Below are 15,844 nucleotides of genomic sequence, written 5' to 3'. Positions count from 1 at the left end.
CTCCTTTATTTTTAAATTACTCCCATCATAAATAATTCATATGAATTGCCAATTTTGAACAAGAATGAAATTTCATTGATTTGTTTATAAAAAAGAAAAAATAGTAATTAATCAAAATAAATAAGATATGATAGTTGATAATAAATGTTTATTATTGATTTTGTTATTTGCTTTGATGACAAAATAAATTTTAAAAATGACGTCGTTTGGTGACTGATGGGTGATTTTTTAGATCTTCTCTCAATGCTGACTAACGCGATAAATAGGTAAAAAAGGATGATCTCGGCGGTGCAAGTCAAGGCCTAGACCTTTGTGTCAGGTTTCCAGCCAGGCATGTTTAATTGGGAGGAGGACACATAAAACACGTAATCACTTCTTCTTCTTCTCCACCTGCCGAGGACCTTGCCTTTTGCCGGCGCTCATTTCTACTTCGGCTCTCGAACGAAATGCATCGGCACGTGATCGTTCTACTCTCGGCGTTTGCCGCTCTCGAGGCGCGCAGCGTCCCAGCCCTGCGCTCCTCGGACAGAACGCTCTACATTCGAAGCATACCTGAGGTCAAAGGGTACAATAGTCAGATTTATGAAGTTCTCATGACGCCATTATTCTCATCTAGAAAGGTAAGTGTGTATCAATTTTATTTTTTTTACTAAATAAATCATAATTTATTTTGTGGTAGACTTATAAAAATGAATTAATTTAATGAGCAAAATTAAATGTAAACAAGGCTCGACTTACTTTTTTAAATCAGTTTTATTTATTTAAAAAATTTATCTGCACGTAAATTAATTTCATGAATAATAATTTATCTAAATTTTTAATTCTAAACGATATCGAAAAGTAATTTTTTTTCTCAATATCACCTTATCTGGTAATGCTCAAACTTTATTTAATTATAATTTTTTTCACCTTAATTACTTAATTTAAATTGCGGTGTCGCGCTCAACTTCAACTTGAAGCTCAGTTGATCTTGTTAAATTTTATGGAAAAATGACATTTTTTATGGCATAATGATTTTTTTATATTTTTTTTTATTCAAATTATTTTTCGAAAATATTGAGGAAAGTGTGGTTTTACTGAAACTGCGCTTGTAAAAAGATAGATATTAATATAATTATTTAGAAGTTAAGAAATTCTATTGAACAAAAAAGCAATCTTTTTATGTATAAAAGTAAAATATTTACAGTTTCTTTTAATTGAATTTGTGCTTTCATATTTTAATGGTTTTTCTAATCATGCGAGTTTTATTTTGGTTTACTTTTTCCAGCAAAATTCTTAAAGCATGAACGCTGATTATCGATTTGAGCGTGACATCATAAGGCACTGCAGCCGCCGCTTTATTTTCGTGGCCATGAGGATATTCTTTTCCTCTTTTTCTCTCGGCAAAAATTCTTCTCTGTGTGTGTACCATAGATATAAAATACGCCGTGATGACATCATGCAGCATCATCCTTTCGTGCATTATTATTTCATACGCCGCGTCTCGTCGTTAATTTTCTAGCCGCTTGCTTATTATTATTTATATTTCTCCTTGAATTAAAATCAACGAATACTTTTCTCATTCGATTCGCACAAAAAATAAAAGCTGCTTGTTATTTGCACTGCGGTGCTCAATGCCAGTGTTAATTATATGTTTTTGTTAGGACGACTCGTCGCCGGCGGTGGCACCGCTCGGCAAAAAAGCTCTGGCCGTGCTGAGGTCGCCGAAAGACGAGGTGCACGGCGAAGTCGTCGTCAAGGAAGAAGCGGCAGGGAAGATGCAACTGCGCGCCGAGTTGCACGGACTCCCTTCGGGGCTCAACCTTGGTCTGTCGGTCCACGAGAATGGAGACTGCAGGAAATTGGGACCGGTCTTTAAGCCCGACCAGGTAATTAAGCTCAAAATTGACTTCTTAAAAGTATTTGTTGAAATAAAATCTGGCTTCCTCGGTGGAGATGAGCAACTTTATTGTTTTTGCATGGTACAGAAAATTCCTGCTCTACTAGTTTCGGTTGCGGGTTGCAACCCTAATTCATGAGCTGTTGAAATGAAACCTTCTTAAAATTAATTTTTGAATAAAAATAAACAATAAATAAGCACGATATGATAAGACAAAAGCGCTCTACTTGAAAACAAAAAATTGGATACGTTATTTCAATTTAAAAAAAAAAATTGACAGAGCAATAAATTTGTTGATCGCATGAAATGTGATAATATGTTCAAGCAATGTAATTTAAAATTCAAGGAAAACAGGAAAATAGTTTAAATATTTTAAAACAACTCCCCAAACTGTTTTTTTAATTATTTGAGAAGTTTTATTTTTATATCCTGGGATTTTTTTTAATATCTTCACTTTGAAATAACTTTAATATAAAATTTTATTGTTTTTGTGCGCAGCCTGCAAATGCGATTCCAAGCCCAGAAATTCCTGCCGGCTACTTGGGCTCCTTCCAGACCGACGACAGCGGCAAGCTAGAGATCGAATTGACTTTGGGTCCAAAACTGGCCCTCAGTGGCCACAGAAGTCTTCTCGCCAGGGGAATTTCCTTCCACGACATGAGCAAGAAGGATTCGTCCGTGGTCGCGTGCGGAGTTCTTGGCCGGGCGGCGCCGTCGCCGGAAGAAATGATTGCTGCTCGCAAACGGAGGCACCACTTCGGCCACAAATAATAAAAATATTTTTCAAGAAAAATACATTTAAGTTTTCATTGAATTTTTTTTTAAATCATTTTGTCAATGCTTTACTTTCGAAGATCGAAATGTCTATGATTATCGTTTATCGTTTAATTTAATTGTGAACTATGTAAAAACTAAAAAATGTAACAATTTCAAAAATAAATTGTTTCATGAGTAAATCAAGAAATAAAAAAATTGTGGAAAAGTAATTTTTTTTTTAAATTTTCATTACTTTATTCACTTTTTTATTTATCTTAATAAGATTCCAAATTTAAAAAAAAAAATAAATAAAATAAATAGATTTTACTTTAGATTGCAAACGAAGAAAAGTGAAAATTTCTGAAAATTTCTTTGATATATATGAACATCATCAATTTCTTATTATTTACCTCTAGTTAATTATTTTTATTTTTATAATAAAATGCAAATAAAGAATAAGAATTATAAATCAATTTAAAAGGAATTTAATTAAAATCAACCGCAGAATGGTTGATTTTTAATTTATTTCAAGTCTTTAAAATCACATTAAGTCAATATGTATTCTCAATCAGTCGGTAAAATTTTTAGCAAAAAAGACTCAGAATATGCTGTAAAATCAAAATTTGAAACAACGGTTCGCAAAGAATTTCCAACAATGAGCAGCGAACGGCTGGTTTGGCGCGCAAATCGGCCAAAAGTGGCCTGAAGATGTCTCTTCAGTCGCATTGTTTTGCTTTGAACTCGATTTTTCAATCGGCCGTCAGCTCGCCCTTCAATCGACTGAAAATCTCGGAATTGCGTCCTTGTCGTCGGTTTACAGCCGCAGATTGAATCACCACTGGCCCGAGCACCCTTGCCGCTTCACCCTTCAATGGTCGGCGACTTCTAAAAAATTCTCTCGCAGGTAAAATCAGCGCGAATTCGGTTGTCCGATCTGAAATTCCGATGGACAGGCCATCCTATTTTGATTTCTCTTCTTGTTCGGTGTCCAATTCACGTGGCCTTGAACGTGTTTTCAAATTGATTGGCAGGTTCGGCGAGAGAGGACGGCGGCCAGGATGATCACGTTGACCAAAATGCTGGGCAAGGACCGCACCTCGAGCGGACAGTCGACCAGGAGGGCCTCCGTCAGAGACAAATTATTGATCAAAGAAGTACTTCAAATTTATCTTACACATTTTCGTGCTACGAATTTATCTAATTACGCACAGTCAATCAATCCTAATATTCTCCTTCCTGAAAATAATTTTTTCAAGCAGATTTTAAAATTATTTTAGTTAAAACAGAATTATTCTTCTTTGATTTATTTCCATCATTTTGTAGATAAAAATAATAAGACTTGTAATTTTAATTTTAAGGTGCAGGAAATGGAGCTGCCGCCGACGTGCAAAACGCATTTCGAAGATCCGCAAAAGCTGTACGAATTCAATTTGACCGTCGCCCCAGACGAAGGTTTCTGGCAGGGCGGACACTTCAAGTTCCACATTTACGTCCCTGAAGAATACAATATGGCTGTAAGGCTTCAATTATCTGTCTGTTGTTTAACATTATTCATATTTTTACTCTTCTCGTCCAAGTCAAAACAATCACACGCTAGTTTCAAAATTCTAAGATAAGCTTAATGTATTTTTTTTTTAAGTAAAAAAGTAAAAACTTTTAATTAATGATTAGTTGTCAAATAAAATTTGACTATCAATGTTGAAAACCAAAGTTGCACTTAACATTTTACAACAATGAACCAAAATTTGAGAATTGTTGGTGCAAATTTTAAAGAATTTTTCATTTATTTTTTATTTATAGTGATTTTTAGATGCGCCATCCTTGATAAAAAATCTCTGAGAGAAATGTAATTTTTTTATTCCAAAAGTGTACATAATTAACCACATAACCGAATATGGGATATTTTTTCTAAATTCAGGAATTAATTCTTACTTATTAATTTAATTTAATTATAATTTAACATTGACATTATTAAACAAGATATAATTTTCAATCTCTACAAATTAATTATTATCAATTATTTTATTTTTTCAGCCGCCAAAAGTGAAATGCTTAACCAAATTGTGGCACCCAAACATCAGTGTGGACGGTGAAATTTGCCTCAGCCTTCTGCGGCAAAGTTCGATCGACGGCCTTGGCTGGGCGCCAACACGCAGATTGAAAGACGTCGTCTGGGGCCTCAATTCTCTGTTCACTGTAAACATCAACAATTGAATCGACATTAGATCGAATTTAATAAAAACTCATTTTGCAGGATTTGTTAAATTTTGAGGATCCCTTGAACATCGAAGCGGCTGAGCTGTACGTTAGAGACAAGGAGGCGTTTCGCATCAAGGCGAAGGAATATGTGAATAACTACGCCCGGCGGTAGGAGAGGCCAACTTAGTGCCCAGAAATGCCAAATAAGGACAGGAGTGAATCAAGACTTGATCGTTAAGTTGCTGCCACAACTGCAAATTTAGTGGTGATTTTTATACATGTCAAAGTGAAGCTTTCTCAATTACGATTAAGTCGCAGTTATATATTTGTTGTTCAGACAATTTCAAGTCAGTGATTGATAAACTTTGATTTTTATGTGTTTGCCCGTTTATATGCCACAATGATAATGACCTATAAGTAAAATTGTTTCACCAATTTCTATTTCAAAACTGGTGTATTTTCTATTTGATTTTAGTTTTTACGGACAAGAATAATTTAATTATTTATGAAATCTTTCCCTAACTGGGAATTAAATTCCTAAAGAAAGTTTAAACCGATGAAATTATGTAGAATTCCTTTGATAATAATTATAAATTTAACTGTGTTGAAAAAGAGAGTACTTCGAAATTTCTTACCACTTTTGAGAGAATTGAAGCCAAGCATCAATGTCATTTTTGTTTGTTGTCAAGCAGAGGAGTTGTTCACAAACTAAAAAAATCATGCCAATATTGACCCTAAAGGGCAGTTAAAAAATTGGAGGAAAATTTGAAGATTGAAGCACAAAAGATAAATCTTTTGATGACAAAATTACAATGACAAATTTAAAAAAATAAATATTAAATTTAAAGAAATTATTTGTGTGATTATTTTTCTCTTTATTTATTATTATTTTAAGAAGTCATTTCATATCAACAAAATTTGATCGTTCAGCTTTTTATGAATCATAATGATATTTTTTGTCTTTTAATGTTATTGAACTGCGGAAAATCAATCATTCTTTTACTTCTGGTGATACTGAATACATAATTATTACGTCAATCAAAATTTATGGTGCGAGTTTTGGGTGAAAGAACTTTCAAAGCGCGGTTACATGTGTTCGGCTTTCTGAGGCCAAGTTCATGTCACGGCCCTCAATTGTCTTTTTTAGCCCCCCAAAGTCAAGGCGACAATGTCAAGAGGGCAGCCAGGGGTTATCACTATAGAAGTGACTGCTTCCAGACTAGACGGTCCTTCTTAAAATATTTCATTCACCAACTCGCTTTATTCCAAACTGCCTCTGCTGACAAATCACCACCACCATGTTTTCGCTCATGCAAAAAGTAAGCACGTGATCAAATAATGAAACGTTTTTTTTTCGATATACAAATCAATATTTGTATAAGAATAATTTTATTCAGGTCTCACGTTGCGGCACGCGTTTAGCAAAAAACGCGCGCCTGCTCACTACGGTTACTCCACCAAGGGATAGATCTCGAGAGCAGGTAATAATTTTTTTAATAAATTAAATTAAAACTGAATTAAGTTGGAGCTGAGTTTACACCTTTTTTATGTTTCGACTGCGAGCTGCGATTAATTTTTGACAAAAATCAACACCACAAAATATGTTCCTAGTTAGATTAGTCATTAATATTATATCTTCTTTTTATAGTAAAAGTCTGTTAGCTGATTATATTTTTTTTTTTATAATTTTAAACTTATATTTTAGTAAATTGATGAAATACAGCGGAGTTTCATCTTTACAAATTTGTACCAATTTTTTTTTTTTTTTTTTTTTTATTTTGTTTTATTTAAACTGATTTAAAATTTAAAATGAATTAACAAACAAAAATGTCTTCTGGTGAGACCAAATATTGAATCCTGAAAAAAGAAAGTGACAAATTTGCAGCAAGTCCAAGAACAGCAGCAGCGGAACGCCGAGGCCGGACACCTCACAGAGTTGGTGCGCGACTTTCTCGACCCTGGCGAATTTTATCAAGCCGTCAGAGACATCGGAATAGACTTTTTCTGCGGAGTGCCCGACTCTCTATTGAAAGGTAGTTGTAACAAAATTGGAAAATATTTGATATATAAAGAAAAGAAAAACAGATTTTTGTGCTTATGTGACCGGCAATGTTCCGTCGTCCAACCACATCATCGCCGCCAATGAAGGAAATGCCGTCGGCATTGCTGCCGGCTACCACCTTGCTACTGGAAAATCTGCTATGGTTTACTTGCAAGTACGACATTTTCTAATTTAAATTTTACTAATCAAGTCAATAAGAAACAACTAAATTTTGTTTTTAAAATCCTACAAGTAAATTTGAAACTGGGCATGAGAGGTGCTTTTTAATAAAAGGGAGAATTTTCGGGCTGTAATTTTATTGATTAAATTCAAAGATTAAGCAAAGATGTCTCAAAAACGTTAAAATCTGTATAACTATCTTAATTAAATAGACTTAAGTTGTAAAAGAAACCCAGAGAAAAAATACGAAGAATTCAATTTCAATTTTTTCTATTTAATAGTGTCTAAATATTTATTTAAAAATCTAATATAGGCTAATATGAAACTAACAATAAAATTTGTGTAGAATTCTGGTTTGGGAAACACGGTGAATCCGCTGGTGTCGATGACTTCAAGAGAAGTGTACAGCATGCCGCTGCTCCTTCTGGTCGGTTGGCGCGGCGAGCCCGGAAAACGTGACGAGCCGCAGCACCTTTTGCAGGGCCAAGTCACACCAGGACTCTTGGGTGCGTTGGCAAAGTGATAAAAAATTATTAATTTAATAATTTAAAAAAAACCAGCGGCCCTCGGAATTCCTTTCCAGTCGCTTCCCGACTACATCGAAGGCGCCCGCGACGCGCTTTACACGGCCAAAAAACACTTGCAGCACAACAACAGCGCCTACTGCCTGCTTGTCAAGAGACAAACTTTCCTGCCACACTTGCTCGCACCACCAGAATCCAAGTAAAATAATAATAAAAAAAATTAATCTCCAAATCAAAATTTGAATAATGAATTATATAATATTTAAAAAAAATGGAAACCAAGAAAAAACTCTAAAATTTGATACCTTATTTTTATTTAATTTATAAATTTTATAATTGCAATTTTTTAACCCCCCCTCTAATCCTATATTAATGAATATCTAATTAATGACACAAGAAATCCATTTTTTTTCTCTTTATTTCCATTTATTCAAAAATGGAATTCACCTTGATTGAGAACTGTAAATTTTATTCGTCAGGTATCAGCTAAAGAGAGAAGACGCCGTCAAACTGGTCGTTGCAAATTTGAAAGACAGGGACGTGGTGGTTTCGACAACAGGAATGCTCTCTCGAGAGTTGTTCGAGTTCAGGAAGTCCGCAGGACAGGGACACGAGCGCGACTTTTTGACTGTGGGCTCCATGGGACATGTTTCGTGCATCGCTCTTGGCATCGCAATTCAGAGGCCAAAAAGACAGGTACATAGGAATTAAAGTTTTTATTTATTTAAATTCTTCTATCATTTAATATCAAAAGGATCGACTTAAATTATAAATATAGAAAAAATTACTTATTTTGAACAGTTAAAAAAACTACATGTATTCGTTCATAATTTGTACTACCAGAAATTAGGAATTTGACTTGATTTTTTTTTAAATTCTCATTTATTACAGCACTTTTTTATTAATTCCTGTGCCAAAGTTGCCTAAACGTAATTGATATTTGCCATTTATTTCGAAGTATTAAAAATATGAAATGATGAGTCTGGTTATTCCATAGGTTTTCTGTATTGATGGAGATGGCAGTGTGATTATGCACATGGGCGCTCTGGCTGTGATCGGACAAACAGAACCTCAAAACTACAAACACATAATAATCAACAACGGAACCCACGATTCCGTCGGTGGCCAACCGTCCGCCGCCTTGGATGAAACAAGATTTCAGCTGCCCAAACTAGCCGTTGCTTGTGGCTACAAGGAGGCAATATATTTTTTTTTTTCATTTTTAAGATTATATTTTAAAAACGTTTAATTAGGCCAGAACGGCGGTGACACCTGAGGAAATCAAGGCTGGCGTCGACTGGCTGCATTCGACGAAGGGTCCGATCGCCCTCGAAATCAAAGTGGCTTCCGGAAGCCGAAAAAACTTGGGTCGCCCGACGAGGACGCCGATCCAGAACAAAAACGATTTCATGCACTTCTTGGCGCTCAGTTAAAAATAAGTTGGAAAAAAACTTTCTTTTACTCCAACCACCGTAAACGATACCTCATTCAATTAATGTGCAGCAACCGTGATGCCTCAATTTCAGTCTCTTGCGACGAGACGGGCGCGGCAAATGTGTATTATTTACTCGTTAAGGCCACCTTTGATCAACCACCTTTGTCTGCACATCTTGAAATAAAATATAATAACTAAAAGATGGGCGTTACTCTGCAGCAAAAAAAAATCACGTTTAAATATGAATCGAGGAAGATTTTATTTCACTTAACTTGAATAATAATTTTTATAAATGCGTATTAATAACAGAAATTATTGCGAAATTCAACTGGAACTGGAATATAAATCTTATCAAAATATCAACTGCGCCAAATTTAACTAACCTTATTTTAATTGAGAACTTGCTAATTAAATATCAAATGAGTATCAAGGCAACTGGATGATATAGGATAAGTACAGTTTCAAAACAACCTTTATTTGCTGGCCAGAGAGCTGGCGGTGGAGGAAACCATCGAGTGCAGCTGGGCCGGCTCCACCGTCAACACGGAGTAGAAATCGTTCATCCTGAGGTAGTCGCACAAATCCTGAAGGTCGCTCTGGTAGCCTCTTGACGCCAACTTGGACAGATTCTTGGCAAGCAAATTGGTTCGTTCGTGGTACTTCTTGTGCTCCTGGGACAAGTTCTTGAACTGAGGGTGCGAATACACTCCATTCTGTAAAATAAAAAGTTTTAAGTCCGAGGTCAGAAAGCAATTGGAAAAATTTAAAAATTGGAAGTAAACATAAAATTTTTAATATTTTGTTGGTTGAAGTGGTAAAAACTTGATGATGAATAATTGGGCAATTTGTTGCAAAAAACAAAAAACAGATCAAATAAATATTCTAAGAAAATTATTTTTCATTACAGTTCTTTATCAATGTAAATTGTTTTTCTCTCATGAAAACAAAGCTGATTTTTTATAGCTGAAAATAGTCTAGCTTTCTTTGTGCTATTTAAATTTAGCAACTTTCCCAATAAGGTTCACCATTTATCATTAAATTTGAAATTCTCAACAAAACTTTTATGACATTAAAATAAATTAAAAATTTTAGTCCGAAGCAAGTTCTTTGAGAGACGTTAAAAAATTTTAACTACAAAAAGGTAAATAGATTGAAGGTTTGAATTTTTATATGATGAAGTCCTACTTTAAGCTGCCATTCATGAGCAGTAATGAGGGTGTAGAAGCGCAGTACAGGTCGGATGGTGGCGTTGAGCAGCTCTTGAATCTGGGCGGCCTCCTTGCGCAGCAGACAGCGGTAGATGACGCTCTTGACGAACATCTTGTAGTGCACCTCGTAGAGGCCGTCCAGGTTGGTCACCTTCTTGATGGCCTCCTCGCACTTGGGCCACTGCTGCACGACGGCCACGTTGAGGATGTACGAGTGGAAGGCCTTGAAGAAGGCGCTCATCTCGAACAGGTGCAGACACAGCGTGCGGTGCTGCGGACTGTTGTTGAGGACCTTCTTGTTCACCGCGGCGTCGCACGTTTTCAGGTGGCGGAACGTCTGGTCCAACACCCACACCACCCTGCGCAGACTCAGCGCAAACGTGAACAGCTGGTCGTAGTGCTGCATGACGGACCTGGTGAGGACGCTGTTCAGCGGCCAGCTCACCTCGTACTGCAGTTGGATGCAGCCCAGCAGATTCGCGTCGGAAACGTTGAACTTTTGCGGAACGGACCGGAAACTGAGGGACAGCCGTTCCTTATTCGGGTCCTCGGAACCGACGAGGGCGTTCTGCAGGATGCAGTTCATGGAGGGGAAGTTGAGGAGCGACTGAGGATGGTCCTTGAACTGCTCGATGTCGGAGCAGAGATTCGAGGTCAGTCTCGAGGCGAATTCTCCGTCCAGAAGGAGGAAGAAGTTTCGGAGAGACTTGAAGTGGCTCAGGATGGACTGGTCGTGCAAAAATATGTGCAAAACGTACTGGTTGGCCAGACGAACTTGGGTGTTGAGAACGACGGACGCCGTCTGTCGCAGACAGCTGTTTTTGATGTAGTTGCTGCAGTCGGTGCTGTTCTCCTTGATGGACTGGTTGATGCTTTCCCTACTCACAGCATGAGTCCATCGGAGAGGCTCCGAAATGGCCGAGAGAACACTGCTGACCGAAAAGTTGCTGGCAGACGCTGGAATGGGTTTCGATGGGAGTTCTACCGGAGTCGGACATGTACTCTCTTCAGGACTGATGGACATTGCTGAAGGTTGATTTTCCGAGTCTGGAGTATTTTGTTCTTCGGTGGAGAGGAGCATTTCGGACGAGGACACCATTTCCTCAGATGCGACTGGAGAGGCGTCTTGTAATTTATTGTCTATCAAAACAACCTCTTCTTTTTTGATGTTGTCGATTTGGTCAAAGTCCGAGAAAAACTCGTGGTGCATGACTCGCGCCTTATTTCTGGCTGCTTCGCTGGCTCTACTTTTGAACATGTCCCCGAGTTCTTGATTATCCGGCGTGACAACAGATTTTTTACTCATTTGAATTGAATCAACTTCGTCGTAGTTTTGAATTAGGTTGTACTCGTGACTCAAGACTTTTGCTTTGTTTTTGGCTGCTTCTATTGCTGCCGTGTTGTCCAGAATCGGCGATTCAACCTTTTCAGCCTCTTCGTGGACATACTTTAAAGGTAAACTAGTTGGAACTTTTCTCGGGCTCAAATTTGCATTGGTATCAGATTCAATTTCAGTAATTTGGTCCCCGGAAATTGATACCGATGAAGGATTTTTGTTTTCATCCTCTTCGATAGCCTTGTTGTCAATGACCTGCTCTGGCTCCTCAGGTTGCTGCTCTAAACGGACACTGCCGTTTAGGTTGTCCAGTTCCTCTCTCAGAACTTGAATTTCCGCTTCGGCAGTGGCAAGTTTGTCCTCTGGCACTTTGCTGTACATCTCGTAATGACGTCTCATTCTTGCTCTGAAAAAAGTTATTTATAAAAGCCGTTGGGTTAATTCAGTCTTAAATTAATCACTTTTCCTCCTCGAGGAGTTTGAGCTGCTTTTCCTGTAACTCCTTCAGCTCCTGCCCAAACTTCTCTTCCTCTTCCCGCTCCTTCCTCAAATCATCAGCTTTACGAGCTTTGGCGTCTTCAATTTGTTTCATCAGTTCTTGTTTCAGCTTCCGTATTTTCTCCGCCTTTTCTTCTCTTTCTTTTTTTAAAGTAGCTAAAATTTAATCAAATTGTTGTTGAAAAAATGCATCAAAAGACAACATACAACTGACCTCGTATTTCCACCAGTTTCTCTTCGCGCACTCTGGCAACCATGGCAAGGAATGCCTGTTGCTGCTCCTGGTTTATTTCCAACTGCTCTGCTGCTGTCACTGGTGCACCACAAACTTCAAGAGCTTCTTTTTCATACAAGGAACATTGCGTCTCTAGTCGGGCAAGCTCGGCATCATTCAAACAGCAAACTACGGGCGGCCTATTTTTCAGTTTGAACAGAGGATGCTGAAAATTTTGGAATGAAAAATATATAAATAAATTATCAATTTAGAAAAACAATAGAAAGTCACTTAAAAATTAAATTACATTGTTCTGGTAGAGTTTCAAGAACGACAGGGCTATTCCACATTGCTTGATCGAGGTTTCAAGCCCCTTCAGAAAACTGGGCACACGATTCTCCAAAACCACAAAAGAGTCGGCCCAAAACGTTCTGTCCCTTCGTAACAGGACTCCTGGTTGCGACTGGATCATGAATTCGGATTTTTTGTCCTGAGGCAAATCTCCTTCAAAAATCCACGCCCACAGTATTCTGCAGAATAAAATCAAATAAATAATTATTGTTCCATTTTAACTTTAAAATTACCTAAGATAAGCTTCAGCAGCTGCTTTGAGCAGCGAGTTAAAAACGCTGGCCGTGCGTCCCGGAATGATTTCCGAGCAGATTTTACTGAGCTCTTCAAGCGCCGCCAGTCCTTTCAGTCTTTTGCCAGAAGCTGGGCAACAAAAGGCAGACACCGCAACTACAGGAGGCCCGATCCAGTGCATCGAGTTGATAAGGGCCAACACCCTGTCATCATGGTGGCTGACTAAGTTTGAAACGCACTTTCTATGCACTACAAGAAGGGTTCTAACTGCCTTTTGAACAGCCTGAAAACAAAATTTCAATTTAAAATAACGATTTCCGTTTAGTTTAAGACATTTACCTGCAAAATCCTGCTCCTTTCTAGAGTATTTTCTACAAAATAGTTCAGCAGAAGGTGACTAGTTCCACATGCAATCAATGGTTTGACCATTTCAGCAATCGCTTGAGGACTCATTCCAACAACTCGCACATCGTTAGAAAGAGCAAAACTCTTTCTTTCCTGTAGAAAAATTTAGAGTTTTGTTAAATAATCGATTAAACTGTTTATTTTTGTACCTGGCAGAAATAAAAGCTGTCCGACTGAATTCCTATCAGCAAGTAGCCCAAGTGGGACACAAATTCCTTCCTGCTGATTTGCCATTTCAGTGGCTTGATGTGACTGATGTCTGTCAAATGTGGCTTCTCGGGAGGCGGCGCAATTTGGCCTAGCTGCTCCCACGTTCTATGTCTAGGCGGTGGACCTAATTTTGCTACTGCTTCCCAGTCTATCTCTGATTCCTCACTAGAATCATAACCTAAGTCTTTGTGCTCCTTTGTCTTGACAACCTCTTTTCTAAAATGCAAGGAAATCGATTAACAAGAATTCTTAAAATTAGATTTTTTTTACTTTTTGAGTTTTAAAAACTTTGATGCTGTAGGTAGATTTGTGCCGGGTTCAGCGTTGAAGTCAAAGTCCTTCCAGCTGCGGTAGAATTCTTTGTCCTTACCAGGACAGGGCGGTTGGGAAAATAATGAGCCGTCCAGCATCTCTTGAGGACAGTGAAAAATTCCAACCCCTTTCCGTTTTCCTGATTCATTGGGTGAATCTTTTTTATCTACTTTCCGTCCCATGAGAGCCAGGAACTGGACAATTTCCCTTCCATTCTCGACAGTGGAAAGCTGGGCGATGAGGCTTAGAAGACGATTCGTGGTCTGCTCGTTGTGATTGGCGTTTTTGATGCACATCGTGAGAATTTCATCTCCGTATAGATCTGCAGCAAAACGGGAAAATAAGTATTTTATTCTCAAAAGATAATCCCATAAAAAGATTAACAAAAATATTAATACATTCAATTAAAAATAGAATAATAAGATACATTTTTAAGAAAATTTTAGTAAAATTTTAAAAGATTAAATAAATAAGAAAACAATTTAATCTTTATTTTTTTTTGTAAGTTTTGGAAGTTCAAAATCTCAAAATAATAAAACTACGCAATATTTCCAATCATGAAAGATTCTCACCCTGATTGCTCCTTTTCGACAAAAGTTTCTCGTAAACCTGCAGGTGGGTGATTTTGGCCTCATCGCTGGCCTTTCTTTTCTTGGTCAAGCAGCTCGCCAAACTCTTGGTCAGCTCGAGGATGCTTTTTTGCGAAAGAATGTCGAGGGTCTCCTGCGACTCGGCGTGCGCTCGCAATGACATTTTGCATTCGACTGATCTTCTCTGGCTGGATGGGGCTTGGATTTTCCGCTCGGTGCTCACGACATTTTCCTTCGCTTCACGCAGGCTTGGTTTGCATCCCCGCAAGATGCAGTCGACATGGAAAGGTGCGTTATTTCACTACAAACTTGCAAAATTGCTACTCTCAGCAGCCGCGATTATCAATTTCTATTTTGGAGCCAAAATCAATTTTGATTCGAGTCCAAGTCCAGATGGCACTGGCGTCCGTGGTGCAGAAAATGGGCGTGGCCGTGGCCAAAATCAAAACAAATAAATAAATTTTGAGTGAAAATGACAGGAAGCGGCATGGAGTGGCCCTGGCAATATGATTTTCCACCCTTTTTCACGTAAGATTTTGCCAAATTTATTACAGATTTTGAAAAATGAAACAAATTTTCCTCATTAAAAAAAATTAACGTTTTGTTTTTCTTTTGCAACACTAGGCAATATGTAAAATGTTAAATAATGACATTTTATGGGATTTGAAAGCAATAAAATTATTTTATTTTGATTATAACTTATGAAATTCTCATTATGTATCATTTAAATTAAATTTATAGTATCCAGCCTCATTCTGAGACAAGAGCAAAGCAACTTTTGGCGTGGCGCAGCTTGGTGTTGGATTACTTTAAGCAGACAAAGGAGAGCGTCCTGGACGTGCGAGAAGTGCAAAACACTCCTCTTTTCTTCAATTCCAAAATCAACCGGAAACTGCCTCAGGAAGGAGTCATGATGATCTTGGCAGATTTGCAAACGACTGGAAATGCAGAGCCGTTGGATAAAACAAAGAATAGGTTAAAACAAAAATATACCAAATATTTTGACAGACATTAAAAAAAAAACATCTTTAGGTGGTTAATATTTTGGAGGACTCCAGAGGAATGGGGAAAACTTTTGTACAATTGGGCTCAGTCGAGAGGAATGACAAATTCAGTTTGTACTTTATTCGAGCTCGTCGCTGGGGACGATACAACAGATGAAGGTTAAGCAAATTAAATAAAAAATTAAATATTGTTCAATTTTTTGTTTTTTGATTCCAGAATTTTATGGCCTTGATATGGATGTTGTTGTTAAAGCTATTCGAACGCTGGAGATGGAAAAGAAGGCTGAAATCATGATGTTTGACGACAGTCATGGCGTCAAATTTTTTTAAATTGAAAAAATCCACTATATACTGTGATTATATAATAATCGTGCTATACCCTCTGCAGTTTTCAAATGTTTATTATTTAAGTTAATAAAAGTGCTTTAAGAACTGTAAATCAATCACATAAACAACCTTGTTTAATTG

At 37.5% G+C, this 15,844-nt stretch overlaps 5 protein-coding genes across 6 annotated transcripts; 4 read left to right on the top strand and 1 right to left on the bottom strand.

The window, feature by feature from the left end:
- The first annotated feature begins 393 nt into the window (after positions 1-393).
- LOC132201536 (uncharacterized) lies at positions 394-2,700 on the top strand. Its single transcript, XM_059627758.1, has 3 exons — positions 394-620; positions 1,644-1,868; positions 2,378-2,700. Exons 1-3 carry the CDS (start codon positions 447-449, stop codon positions 2,648-2,650), a joined length of 672 nt encoding a protein of 223 aa, XP_059483741.1. The 5' UTR covers positions 394-446; the 3' UTR covers positions 2,651-2,700.
- Positions 2,701-3,370: 670 nt separating this feature from the next.
- On the top strand, positions 3,371-5,271 carry LOC132200114 (NEDD8-conjugating enzyme UBE2F-like). Its single transcript, XM_059625320.1, has 5 exons — positions 3,371-3,539; positions 3,667-3,789; positions 3,994-4,149; positions 4,670-4,831; positions 4,890-5,271. Exons 2-5 carry the CDS (start codon positions 3,694-3,696, stop codon positions 5,004-5,006), a joined length of 531 nt encoding a protein of 176 aa, XP_059481303.1. The 5' UTR covers positions 3,371-3,539; positions 3,667-3,693; the 3' UTR covers positions 5,007-5,271.
- Positions 5,272-5,906: 635 nt separating this feature from the next.
- LOC132199449 (phosphonopyruvate decarboxylase-like) lies at positions 5,907-9,326 on the top strand. 2 transcript variants are annotated; one of them, XM_059624159.1, is made up of 9 exons: positions 5,907-6,153; positions 6,217-6,315; positions 6,720-6,867; positions 6,920-7,050; positions 7,402-7,561; positions 7,616-7,778; positions 8,059-8,275; positions 8,577-8,777; positions 8,833-9,326. In XM_059624159.1, exons 1-9 carry the CDS (start codon positions 6,133-6,135, stop codon positions 9,010-9,012), a joined length of 1,320 nt encoding a protein of 439 aa, XP_059480142.1. In that variant the 5' UTR covers positions 5,907-6,132; the 3' UTR covers positions 9,013-9,326. The 2 variants fall into 2 exon arrangements, with proteins under 2 accessions (XP_059480142.1, XP_059480143.1); XM_059624160.1 differs by having other exon boundaries at positions 5,908-6,153; positions 6,232-6,315; positions 8,833-9,323.
- Positions 9,255-14,775, bottom strand: LOC132199448 (gamma-tubulin complex component 6). Its single transcript, XM_059624158.1, has 10 exons — positions 14,355-14,775; positions 13,741-14,104; positions 13,410-13,686; positions 13,195-13,353; positions 12,855-13,138; positions 12,578-12,800; positions 12,271-12,496; positions 12,020-12,212; positions 10,200-11,964; positions 9,255-9,727 (listed from the first exon to the last, which is right to left on the bottom strand). Exons 1-10 carry the CDS (start codon positions 14,533-14,535, stop codon positions 9,488-9,490), a joined length of 3,912 nt encoding a protein of 1,303 aa, XP_059480141.1. The 5' UTR covers positions 14,536-14,775; the 3' UTR covers positions 9,255-9,487.
- Positions 14,753-15,843, top strand: LOC132199451 (vacuolar protein-sorting-associated protein 25). Its single transcript, XM_059624163.1, has 4 exons — positions 14,753-14,900; positions 15,114-15,347; positions 15,405-15,535; positions 15,594-15,843. The coding sequence occupies exons 1-4, from the start codon at positions 14,845-14,847 to the stop codon at positions 15,704-15,706; spliced, it is 534 nt and encodes a 177-aa protein (XP_059480146.1). The 5' UTR covers positions 14,753-14,844; the 3' UTR covers positions 15,707-15,843.
- The last annotated feature ends 1 nt before the right edge of the window (position 15,844 follows it).

Source organism: Neocloeon triangulifer, unplaced genomic scaffold, assembly GCF_031216515.1.
Source record: "Neocloeon triangulifer isolate White Clay Creek 2 clone unplaced genomic scaffold, ASM3121651v1 ptg000014l, whole genome shotgun sequence".
Lineage (NCBI taxonomy): Eukaryota > Metazoa > Arthropoda > Insecta > Ephemeroptera > Baetidae > Neocloeon > Neocloeon triangulifer.
Note: the sequence above shows the minus strand (reverse complement) of the source record. Positions and strands in the feature narration are given on the sequence as shown.